The sequence below is a fragment of the Athene noctua genome, chromosome 2 (genome assembly GCF_965140245.1).
Source record: "Athene noctua chromosome 2, bAthNoc1.hap1.1, whole genome shotgun sequence".
Taxonomy (NCBI): Eukaryota; Metazoa; Chordata; class Aves; order Strigiformes; family Strigidae; genus Athene; species Athene noctua.
Window position 1 is genome coordinate 72,122,091 of NC_134038.1, and position 13,260 is coordinate 72,135,350.

Below are 13,260 nucleotides of genomic sequence, written 5' to 3' on the forward strand. Positions count from 1 at the left end.
AAGAGTGACCTCACCCCCTTTCCTTTCTCCCAGCTTTATACTGAGCAGACGTCATATGGTCTGGAATGTCCCTTTGGTCGGTTTGGTTCAGCTGTCCTGGTTGTGTCCCCTCCCAAGATCTTGCCCACCCCGTCCCACTGCAGGGGGAGAAATATCGGAAAGAGCCTTGGTGCTGTGTAAGCACCACTCAGCAGTAGCCACAACACCAGGGTGCTATCAACACCCTGCCAGCTCCCAACATAAACCACAGCACCGTGAGGGCTGCTAGAGGGGAAACCAAATCCAGCTCAGCCAGACCTAGTACAGGATCCTTACAATTCAGCTCTTTGCTGCTAAAATGGTCTTAGTCGTTCTAGATTGTGAATGGCAGAGGAACCAGGTAACACCTTGTTTTTATACTAATGGCCAAAAGAAGCTGATGCTTCTGTATTGGTGTTTGAGAGTGGGATACTTTTAGATAATGTTTCTTGAAGAACAGATGAATATCTAGTTCCCTTAATTTTACTCTTTTGTGGTACAAAGTTAAATATTTTTCAGAAGTCGAATGTGAGCTTTCTTTTTAGCAACTTGCTAAACATGAAACTTCCATTAGTGAATTAATCTGAGCTCATTTTTCATCTGCAAACACTATTTCATTTTTGACTATCACAATTTTAGCAGTTCAGATTTATCCTTAGAGAAAAGCAGAAGTGTTAAGAAACTCAGGAGAGTGAATTCAATACCTTAAAACTGTATTGACGTTTCTTGAATTTCTAATCTCCTTTCGACTCTGGACCACTATCTCATCTGCTCAGTAATTAATCTGATGTTAACTCATCGTTCATTTTTACTCAGAGACAAAGATAGGAAATTCATAGAATCAATATTATTTCCATAACTGTATAGTAACTGTAAATGAAATCAAATGTGAATTAGTATTTATCTAGGTAGATGCCTGGATTGATAATTTTTATCTTTATACTTTTTTTTAATGACTATCTCTATAAGGAAAAAGGTAAAACCAAAAATATATGCATGTTATTTCTTAATTGTGCGATTGAACAGCACAGATGTTTTTAAAGGGAAACAACTACACATCTACATCATCTTTCTTTTGGGAGACCCTCTTTCTTTATGACAGTCCAAAATCTTGGGTTTGTATTTCTTAGGTTTAACACAGGAGAATTCATTATAACAAATAGCATGGGAGATTAGTGTTTTGGACTGGGGCAGAGGGAGGCAGGGAATGAACTTTGTTCTGAAAAAGTGCCTGGAGAAAATAGGGGAGTTTAGCCTAATTAATCCCTATCAAGTGTTTAGCTAATCCTTTATTTCTGCTAAATCATGTAGGTTTTCAGCTTTTTTCCTTTTGGTGTTTTTTTCAGCTATTTTTTGCTTCATAGTATATTGATTTTTAAAAGCAGGAACCTGCAGTAATCTCCAAGTGCTAATAATACAGGTTTCTGCCCTGCTTTAGCTTGGCTGTATCGTGACAAGGGCAGCTAAATTACATGCAATTAATGTCCTGAAATACCTGTTTTTTCCCTGAGTATTAAAGGGGTGTCAGTTCTATATTTCCTATATTGTGCTGGCAGTTTGGGAGCTTCTTCTGATGAAGATTCAGCCAGCTCCTCTAGCAACAGTTCTTGGCAAAATGGGGCAGCATGTTGCTGAGGATTATTAATAATTTCAGCTGATTGTAGGCCACCTTGAGTATATTTGGACTGCTATCTACCTAATGATTTTCTTTTATCCTGAGAAAGGACTGGTATTCGTCTCATCTTGTCAGTATTCAGAGTTAATAATTTGTGTATTAAATAAGTTATGCTCATTCTCTGTGAAGTGCTGTGGTATTTCACCGGAAATTTGTAAATCATGTCGCAACTTAGGTTTAGCTTCATTCATTCGTATGCCTGTATCACACTTCTATTCAACTATGTTTAAAGGATTTATTTTAGACTTTCCACAGTATTGTTAGGGCACATGGTAACCTGTTCTATTCTTCTGTACCTTACTAATAAAGAAATTGTGATTGGACATACAAGAAAACTGTATATTAACTGAGCACAGAGTACCATCTAGAGGAGAAGCTAAGCTACTGAAGGCTTTAAGAGAATCCATCACCTTTTGGCCATCCTTTACAAAATAGTTTGAAACTACTTTTGAGTCAAACCTGATGTCTTAACCAATGGGTTCTACATTTACATGTAGATTTATGTCTGTGTTCACTTCTGTTAAAAAATTTGTGTGATAATGTATTAGTACGTGTTGATCTTAGAGAAATAGGAAGCCAGGATTTGTAACTTTTGTAACATCAGTTTGGGTTTAAACTGAAATCGACCATTCAGTATCCTCCCCTCTGCCTTTTTTTTTTTTTTTTTTTTTTTCTTTTCACTGAAGTGTTTCCTTATATGGAAGCATGTGTTTTCTTTTGAGTATCTCAATACCTATAAAGGATTTTAAATTTATGGATTCATTTTTCCAGTTGAGCATGTTAAGCTAATGCACAGTTTTCATTTTAGTTAACAGTGGATTCAGTTTACTGTATCAAATATTCATGTGCACACATATACTTCTCTATGCAAAATTGTGGTCACCTCCTGCCCAGCCTTTGTTGGCAAGACCTTTATGGAAAAAATTAAGGAATTATTTCCTTTGTCTTTTTAACAGCTTAGAATCAGGACATTTGTGTTCATTTCACAAAATTCTGTGACATTTACCTGACTGATCTTGAAGTACTTCAACTTCTTTCCCATGGTTAAATTAATAAGGCTGTACTTCAAAATCTAATACTGACCTAAAGAATATCTAGTGTAGTAAGATGAACATTACAACTTGTTTTAATGAGTGAAAGTTTGTAATACCTAGTAGATAACATCAAAGGAAAGAGATGCATGAGAAAAAAAATCCAAATATGTGATTGAATTTTTGCCTCAGGAATAGTAAATTAAATATAGAAAACTTGAAAATTAATTTATAAGTAGATAAATGGGAATGGCATAAACTGCATCTGTGTTCTTACAGTATTTTTCTTTTGCAGGATCTCCATAATCTAGATCTCATGATTGGGATTGCATCCGGTGGAATTGCTGTATATAGAAAACTCATCTGCACAAGCTTCTATCCCTGGTAAATTCCTTTACTAGTAAAGAAATATATCTGGTCATCTCAATCTTCTTTCCATTTGCTTTAGTATTTATTCCAAAGAAGTCTACAATGCATACATTTGTTCATTTTGGGGTATCATGGTATTTTCTTATGTTGAGATATAAATGAAACCTGTTGCCTAGGCTTTTAATTCTGTAAGACTTTGAACTCCTTGCACTGTGAAGTCTTGATCAAGTTAATTCACATACAGGTGTGAGTACATGATTAGGAGGATCCTGTGGTCTTAGAGATTTGCTGCTGTTATACTCAATAATATGTCTTTTTAAAAAACATCAGTATTGCTAGTAAAGCTCAACAGCTAATGGTCTGATCGTTTTATCCATTTAGCAAGAAGAGATTTGCTTCTCAGAAAAGAAATGCAAAATGAATTATTTGGAGTTTCAGAATTACTGGAACTAGGATAATATAATTTATACAAACTTTTAAATGTCATCAGACAAGACTATATAATGTTAACAAGTCTTGGAGCCTCTGTGATACTGAAAACATTAGAATGCATGATAGTGCTGTAAAAAATAATCTCTAAGAAGAAGCGATGTGCGTAAGAAGTCTAACACGAATGACATTAGAAATTAGTTAAGCTGTAATTATTTATATTACTTATGGGCCTTATTAGTTATACTAAAAATGATAAATCAGAAATTATATGGAGGCTTGGCATTTCCTTAAGGGTTTTGGATTGGATCAGAAAGAATTTCTCCCAGTCTTTATTCTTTTTAAATAAGTATGAATTTGTTTTGTATACTTGATAAAGTATACCTTTATCATGTTATGTATAATTTCCTTGTATAATTTGTATCAGTTTTTCTAGAGAGCATTTTCAGTAAGATGGTATAGTGTTCTTACTCATGACAGAAAATTGCATTCCAATGAGTTGTACTTGCTTTTTGCCCTTTAATTATATAAAAAGGTCTTCCAGAGCAATATTCCTTAAATACTTGAGTCATTCCATCCTTTCATTATGAACCCAACCTAACAGGTATTTTCTATGGGAAAGCAATAAAATCTGTTTCAATTTAAATTTTAGTGGAAAATGTGCTGCACTGGATTTTTCTTTTTTGCTTTGTAGTGAGTAGAATTTCAACTCACTTGGGTGTGCTGTAACTTAATGTATGTCAACAATGCTGTCATACAACAGTGACATCTTGTATTTTTCCATTTCCAGTGCATACTAAAGCATAAAAGACTTTTATCTTTGTGCCCTGAGCTCTGCCCTTTCATGTGTCAATCTCTCAGTGACTTTAAATAGCTGCAGGTTTTAAAAACTGCCAGCTGGAGGCACATTTTCTGTCTTCTGAAAGTCTTGTTCTGCCAACTTAGTGACCTGAGGTATGACTGGATAATAGTTATTCCTGGAAACCATACCGATGGCATTTTAAAATCAGAGCTATATGATTTTCTTAGGAAAGGGAAAGAGAGCTTTACAGCACATAAAACAGGAAGAATCCACAACTTCTGTACTCCTTTTACTCCTGGACAGCACAAAGGAATAAAATAGATTCTAAAACATCATTCAAAAAAGTTGTTCTCATTTACAAAAAGAAATTGAGGGGGGGAAAAACCCCACAGATTTTTGTTCAAATAATTTCTACTCTAAAACATGATGTTTAGGAAGCAATATTTTCAGCTGACTGCTAATGCAGTTGTTCCAAGCTTTCCTATTCTCTCTCTAAAAATATCTTCTCAACTTGAAAGGAGCAAAAACTCACTACATAGGGGACAAGTTTTTGATATTTTATTTCTGGCCTTTTGAATGAGTTAGTCATAATTCGTCATGCAGGAATGGTGTCCGTTCCCTGTGTCCCCCAAAACAAGCAAACAAGGAAAGTCACCAGAGCAGACTAGCTTGTGCTGTATTTGTAGTATACACTTTTAATTTCTTTTTAGACCTTAAACCAGGATATATTTCTGTAATGCCTGGAGTTTTAATGTATCTTGCTTGGGCTGAAGATGTGCAGGTAAGGAGATGCCTTACAGAACAGTACATGCCTGAGAATGCAAAAACAAAAATTAAAAAATCAGGTAACTGAAATGGTATTTAGGCTTTTTATGTAACACCATTTGTAGTAAGTAGTTTTTCCTATGGGCTGAGCAAGCTTCACCATAACCGTGGTAGAACTCAAGGTGGCAGCAAACACCATCAAAGCACTTTTTCCAAAACTTTTGAGTAAAATACTCTGCTGCATGAGAGGATGACAACAGTACAACTATGCCATATGGTAGTAGTCAAAGGGGACCAAAAGTTTTCAGGAACAGAGGCAGTGAGAGTGCCTTGGCAAAAGGAGGATTTTCAATCAAAGCAACCTACGTAAGGAGCTGACTGATAAGTCAGAGGCAATGCAAGTCAAGACAGGTTTAAAAAATAGCTCTGGATTTAATGCAGTATTTTATATGCTCTGGAAAGTTATTCTTGGGGGTGCTCGACTGTTTTGTCATAATTTCCAAATTTGTTGTGCAAGTAAAATATTATCTTAATGGCAAAAAACATACAAACATTGTCAACATCAGCAGCAATTAAGGCAAAATATTATATGCTATTCAGTGTATGCAGTTTCTTGCTTTGAAAACTTCAGAGAAGCTGCTAGAGGAATACATTCTACATTGCTAGTTCACATTAAAACAAACAACTCGCCAGTCTTACATAGCAAATTTGATAGAACGTTTCCTGCTGAATCTTCCAATGGCAAAGTGTAAGACTTACAACTAAAGAAACATTTTTGCTTCAAGTCAAAAATACCAGCTGTGAGTATGAAGTGCTAGGACAGAACTGCCAGTTTGATCAGAAATGAATAATTCTGTTGCTGCTAAGTGACAAATCTATTTTGACCCTTGTGAATGATAGAAAGACGGGACCTGAAAGATTTATTAATATGCCATGACTATTGACCATTTTACAGGTAAACCATGAATTTTGATGGTTTGTAAATGTTGCATGATCACTGGACAGATTATTGGTGAGTGATAAGGACAGCTGAGCCAGCAGTTAGAATAAGAGTAACTGCATCCTGTTCAGATCATGTTTTGGATGTGGCATCTTCAAGCACTTATTAAATCTAAATCCTTTGATACCTTAATTCTTGGGGTTTTTTGTGGATTCCGCTATATGCGAACATTCACTCAACTTGTAGGCGTAACATTGTAAATGATTTTTAGTTAATGTTAAATAAAACTGTCAGATTAGCAACTGTTCTTTGTCACTGAATTAAATAGGTTTAGTTGTACTTTAAGAAGAATGAATGAAATTGAGAGGGATGCTTTGCTTAGAGGAGAGTCAAAGAGACTTAAAGCCCTGATTTGACTTGAAGTGATTATGTGGTCATGCAGTGAATCTTTTTTTTTTTTTTTAAAAAAAAAAAAAAAAAAAAAAGAGCAGGGGTGAGGGATTGCGAGAGTTTTGGTGTTTTGGGATGTTGGCTACCTTTTTTATTGTTGGGTGGAGGGTTTTTTGCTTAGTCTGCGAGGTTACTTTTTGTCCTGTATTTCTGCTGGCTCTATGTTAGAGTAAGAACAGACCATGTCAGTGACTGTATAAGGTGAGAATGACTCAAAAAACTTACTGGTTGAAGTTTAAGTCAAGAAATACAGTAAGAAAGAACCAGAAACACAAAACTTGAGTGGTACTAGTTCAGGCGAAGTAACACTAGGAGTAAGAAAGGATTTATATATAAATGAGTTGCATCTCAGCAAACACAACTGAAAGTTTATATGACTTACCAGGAAGTTCAGAATCCAGAACTTTTAAATGAGCAATACAGATCATTACTGTTTGAGGTAGCAAGTCAAATAGCATAAGTATTCAAGAGTTTGTCTAACGGGAGAGGTGGATGTGATTTCGACTTTTTATTGACTTGCACAGAAATCTGCCTGGTTGCCCAGAAATAGAGTTAATCAGATTCCTGTTTGTTTGTGGCTCTGTAATTGATGGAGAAAAGCATTTTCAGAAATGGTCACATGTTCAGTTTTCAACCCCTTTTGTGCAGGAGAAGGGATTTTTTCATTACAGTACTGTTCTTGTTTGTAACTGCCCAATATACTCTCCTGTGTTAATGAAGGATGTTGCTCTGTAACTGAAGTGCATCTCTGTCATGGGCAGTGGGGAATGAATGATATGCCATTGTCCCAGTTCCTGACATCAGTGCAAAAACTGTGGTAAGAACTGAAGTGTCCTTCAATATTGTTCATACCTGATGAGATCTAAGGTTCTGTGAAACAATGAGTTGATGAGAATATTCTGAGACTTTTAGCAGCAACATTGCAAAACCGTTTCATTTTTTTTTCAGGCAGATATGACTTGATCAGACCTTAAATAGCTTTCCCAAGGCATCCATATGATTCCAGCTGATCACAGATCACAGATTTCTTTTTCCAAAATGTGTAGGTTTCCAGTTATTGAAGTATAAGTATTGCAGAGAAAATTTAGAATTTTAAACAAATCTTGTTTTGCTGTAGGAAGGTGCGTGGGTACCTAGAAGTTTGTTTAATTTAGTAAAACTGATAAGCATATACTTAAAATGAAAATTGCTTGAGCACTAATTCCAATTGTAATCCTTAGAAAATCTTTATTCATACTATGTATATGTAGAAGAAGAGGTGTTCAGTTTGGTATAAGATTACCACAAATTATGTAAAGATGTTAATAATTGAAGTGAAAAATTCATTTCTTCAGTTTTCATCCTTCTACAATTATGGTTTTAACTACAGTGTTTGTTTAGTTATTAATACAAGTACATGATACTTTTCACTATGAAGCCAATTCTGTGACGTCTGTGGTAAATTTCAGATGTTGTATGATCAGATCTGTCATGTCATTAGGGTCTTAAATTTTGTTCCTTTAGTCACAGTTGTCATATGATTCTTAAGTTATACAAACTTGACACATTTAACATTTGTGCAGCTTAAGGAAAGGATGTCATCAAGTCTTTGCTGCAAGAATAGATTTGGTGGGAGAGAATTGCTGTGTGAACTATTTAAAGAGTAAATGAGGAAGAATCTCAAATTTTAAAAAGGCCTTTCCTTCTTAGCTAAAATTTTGCCTTTCAGTTTCTTGACATCTATTTGCCACTTGACACAGGAGGTGGCTGCATATTATTCACTGAATATTTAACAACTATAATCCTTTAGGCTCACTGTAAACAGTATTATTTTTCCTTGTATTATCCCTCTAAACATTGTTTAGTATTTCATGGTCTGCTTCTTTCTTTTAGGGTGAACATATTAAAAATTTCCTTTAAAAGGAAGAAGTTTTTTATACAACAACGGCAAAAACATGTAAGTAGTCATTTAACTTTATTTTGCTCAAGTGGACATGTTCAGTTATTTTGCCTTAGATGTTAAGACAACAAAATGTTGATCAAAAGACTATGTTGTCCTAACTTGCTATTGAAATTCTGTTTTGTTAACTTGCCCTTCCTAATCTGGTCCTCTTATCCTTGCTCTGTTTTCCATTTTTGTTTCCTTTCCAACACTGAATCTTTCTACATTCAGTCTGTTGAACTGTATGTTTCCCCTGCAACTTTCTTCCACCTTGGAAACTTGGGGAAATGCAGAACTCCATCCTTTCTCTGCCCTGTGGAGTTCCTCAATGTAATGAATCTACTGAACAGCTGCTTATCCCATCTGGGAGGACTTTGTGAGGTCCCTTCTTATGGGGCTCAGAGTTCTGCAAAAAAGGAAGGTTCCTGGAGAAAAGGAGAGCTCTGCAGCTGAAAGACATGAGGTTGGAAAGGGGGATAGTGCACCTCCTGCTGCGTGTAACGTGGAGGGCTTTAGAAGGTGGAAAAATATGTGAAGATGGTTGATAAAACTGATGTAAATTTTTTTCTACTGTTAAGAGTTGTCTTCATAATGCTGTGTGCTTTTTACAAAACAGTTGTAATATTAGTCTAATAGGGAAAACAATTCCTTGATTATAGTTTTGTGCTGCCACAATATGAACAGATAAATTAAGATATCTTTTTACAAAGAGAAAAGGAATATTTAATATGACAGAAAAAACACAGAAATTGGTAACCAGCAGGTACATAAATATTTTAATTCTGTTTAGGACAGAACTCGAACAGATAGTAAAAGGTAAGTGTTAACTTATACCTGAACTTTATGAAGGCTCTTTCTGGTAGTAAGTGAGCTCTTAAACTGATAGGAGGTCTGTTACAAGAAGACCTCTTGACCCACATCGATTAGAGGGTATGCTAGTGAGGCTTTTTTTACCAAAAACGAGAATGGCTTAATTATTTTTTTGGTTTTTTTCTTCCCCGGTTTGGTGGGTATCTTCCAAATTCGAGGAGTGTGGATGTATGTACACATTCTTACTTCTCAGGTCTCGTGTAAACAAAGTTAGTATCTAGAGATAGTGTTACTGCATTAATGCTCACACACACAGCATGCACAAACAATACTGTTTTCTCTTAAGAGAGTGTGTCCTAACTCACCCTAGAGGTGTCTTCATTTTTTTTCTAAGCTGTAAGTTTCTAAATATATTGGTTATATGTAAACTCGTCTCAGTCTGTTTATATGTAATCCACTATATGAAGAAATGAGGGGTTGTCATACCATTCTACTAGTTTGTGAGTGTGACTGTATTTGTATTACACTGCAAGTATAATATGATTACACTGAAGTATTACCTTCTTCTAGATCTGAGGATTAGAAGTTTACTGATAAGTAGTTATTTTAAATCTAAATATCTTCAGGTATATGAATATGACCAAGCTTATAGACAGCAATTTTCAAGTGTGTCTGTGAGAATAAATGAAGGTGCAGAACTTAGAGTCATTAGTAGCAGTGAATAGTAAAGTGAGTGTACTTACAGGGGTTTTTTTTAATATGGAAGAGTTAAGTGTCAATACGTAGCAGTCTCTGGATATAAAGAACATGTAAAATACGTGTGTTGGTTGCATAAAGACTGCTGCCAAAAATTTAATTTCCCTTTCTGGAGACCTGTGTGACCTTTGAAGAGGACAGCATTCTTAAAGTTTGTTCAATTAAGCATTTGATAAACATTGACACTTCAAGGCCATTGATTCTTTTAACTAATCTTTTCTTAAGTGATCATAGTTCTTTATTTCATAACCCATTGAGATTTTAGTAATGCACGCTGTTGATGCTTAAAGAGCTACAGAACTGTAGGAAAAATAAGGCCAGCCACATGACCTTTTTATGCTTTCTCAGTAGATATGAAAAGCAGACCAGGTGTGCTTATTAAATCTCTAGATATATCCATCCTTGTCAGTTAGCCCCCTTTTCTTGAAATACATGGCAGCAAGCCTGCAGTGCTTCAGTGGTATTGCTTGGAAAAGCTTGCTGTTGCAGTCCAGTGTGAGTGAGGCAGCACCTGGACTGCTAGGGGTTTTCTCCAGACTAGAGTCACTTGAAGGGTTTGTGAGGGCAGATGACTGTGGTGGTGTCAGGCTTTGGACTGATCGGATTTTTACTTGGAAGTACAGGAGAAAATAGACAAATGAGGCTGAAAGTTCAGGAAGATGGAAGAATGTGGTAAAAGCAGAGCAGGTACTACATATTAATAGGCAAGGTTTTATTAAAGATGGCAATAATACTATAACATTTCAGAGTTTTGTATGGTATATATAGATTTCTTTACAAAAATCTACAGAAGGTTCTCAAAGGCTATGAATTTGCAGTCATCTGACATGTGCCATGTTTCACTGATTTATTTTCCTTATTTCTCTTATTCCTTTTTAATTTCCTTATGTCCCTGTTCTGAAGACTCACCTTATCTTACTCTCTCCCTGATACACACCTCCTCTTTTACCCTCCCACCACTTCAGTCTGTTGATCAGCTACTTGATAGAAGTATGCAGTATTTCTGTTTCTATTGAAGAACTACATAAGGACTAGGGAGCAAGACTGATGAATCAGTGAATGCCTGATGCTATAAAAGCTCATGATGTCTAGACTTAATGAAGGGTGCAAGATTTAAGGTAGGAATAGGTTTACAGGCAACTTTCTAAATCTTTCAGAAATGAAATTTTATTTCCAGTTTGCTTATCTAATGCCTAAAACCAACTTCCTTTTCTGCATATTAAAATATATTTTTACCTGCCATGCTGTAGGTATTTTCAAATTCTCTGTGAATGGAATAAGCATACATCTAATGCTATCTCAGCATCAGGGGAGAACTTTGTAAGACACTCAATTTAGATACTGAGAATTGTTCCCTTTAACTTAATGGCCACAAATTTCTCTAATCCTCATTTCCTGGTAACTATTAAGGTACCTTTCTTTTTGGAAGTTGAGTAGATAAGTATGATGGGCATATTAGATCCTTTGATCCCTCTAGACCTCTCTTCACCTTTAAAACAGTGCACAGATTTAATAACATGACTTGCAAGGTGGCCTGTTAGTGAATGAGATAGTTAAGTTAACAAAAGATTTTGTCAATTTAAAAATTGACCAAGTTTTTCTGAAACTTCTGAAAGTATGGATCCTAGTTTAAGTTCATATTTAAACTTTTAGCCCACTTAGAAGCTGCTAAGAAAGTTCTGTGACAACAGTTAGGAAGAACACACTTATGATGTAGGCAGCAAGACTCATTACTATTTTCAAACCTAAGTTTAAAACCAGAATATTAGGTGCACTTAATTCCTTATCTTTATGCTACAGCTTTTAGGTATACTTGAGGTGTTTGGATAAATTAATTTTTGTGGCAACTGGAAGGCCAGTGCTCCAGGCCAGCAGAAATATCTGTGCTTTCTCTTATTTGTCTTCTGGAGTACTAAAACACCTTAAGTGGTATTCAACCAACAGAGTATGTCAGAAATGCCATTTCTCATTAAATCTTTAAATGATATATGCTTTTTACACTGCAAGAAATTTTGAGTTAAAATTTTAGTATGCTTGCACACTTTATATAAGCTAGTTAGAAGCAACTATGTTGAACTGACAAAGATGAATTGGTTGCAGTATGCATGAAGCTCAAATAACAAACCCTACTTCCTATAAAAATTAAAAAGAAAAATTATTTACTAGACAGAGGAAAAACATGCCTGAAAGATTGCAATCCATTAAATGTTTTGCAGTACCTATGTAAAATTGAGGCAAATCCTTTTTATCGTTGTCTTGAAATTCTCATTGGTTTTCTAAAATAATTACTTCAGTCATAGATTATTCTCTGTAACTAGACATAAAGTGATTTGCAGAATGTGGCATTTGTAAAATGTTGCCTGGAAATAAAAAGAATACAAGAATGTATTGGGTATACCAGACAAAATAGTGTGTAGTTACTTCCCAGCAGGTTTGTTGCTGTCAACAAACAAAAGGACAATGGCAACTAGAAATCAAGATGTTAACTAGGTGGGATCTCTCTTTTTTTCTAGACTGTATGAGAAAAACCTTCATTAGATCTTTGAGTCTTAATTAAAAAAAAAAGGCTTTGCAATGCAAATCCTGACTTTCTCCAAAGTATGAGCTAGAAAGAGAGCTTTACTGAGATTGTTGCCTGCATAATTATATGCTGAGATGTCAAAATTCAGTCATAATTCAGAGCAGCTGAAAAAGATGACTGATGAAATTGAAAACTTGCTTTTTTTCATTGAAGTGCTGAGCTGTGATAGATTAACTCAGGTCTCATGTTATCTTCCTTCTCCCTCCTTGCTTTTCATTCCACTTTCTTTGCATCAATATCTGTATTAACTAACCAAAGCTGTTATCGTGTGCAAAACTCTTGGGATCTGAAATAGCTCAATAAGTGCTACAGTTGAGGAGGCCATAAGCATGGGTGACACAGTTGTATTGTGCCTGTGTTTCACTGACACTTTGGCACTGAAGTTACAAGTAAGAATTTGCACCAAGACACAGAAGGTTTGGATTCTGCTTCCTTCAGATTTCCTCGTTGTGACCTCATGTTATCATTCAGAAAGCAGGATTGGATTTGAACAGAGTAGCAGCAACTCCAGTCCCATCACTATTTTCTTTCCCCCAAGATGGACCACTGTTAACATCTTTAGTATATTCTAAAAGACTCTCACGCAGATGCTTTTTGCATAGTATGGCTCTTGAAAGAATATTATTGAGGACTTATGTGAAGAGTTTGAATTCAAAGGTTGAGGGTATTTTTTTTTTCCTTTCTATGTGGCACCCTTAATGGAATGTTTTAAA

General features: G+C 35.4%; 1 protein-coding gene across 1 annotated transcript in view; it reads left to right on the forward strand.

The window, feature by feature from the left end:
• The window catches only part of PTPN3 (protein tyrosine phosphatase non-receptor type 3), a 129,642-nt gene that overhangs the window by 63,860 nt on the left and 52,522 nt on the right, over positions 1 to 13,260 (forward strand). The window contains exons 10-11 of the mRNA XM_074897808.1: positions 3,020 to 3,108; positions 8,352 to 8,415. Of these exons, the coding sequence (XP_074753909.1) occupies positions 3,020 to 3,108; positions 8,352 to 8,415 (153 nt within the window). The remainder of the gene's footprint in view (positions 1 to 3,019; positions 3,109 to 8,351; positions 8,416 to 13,260) is intronic.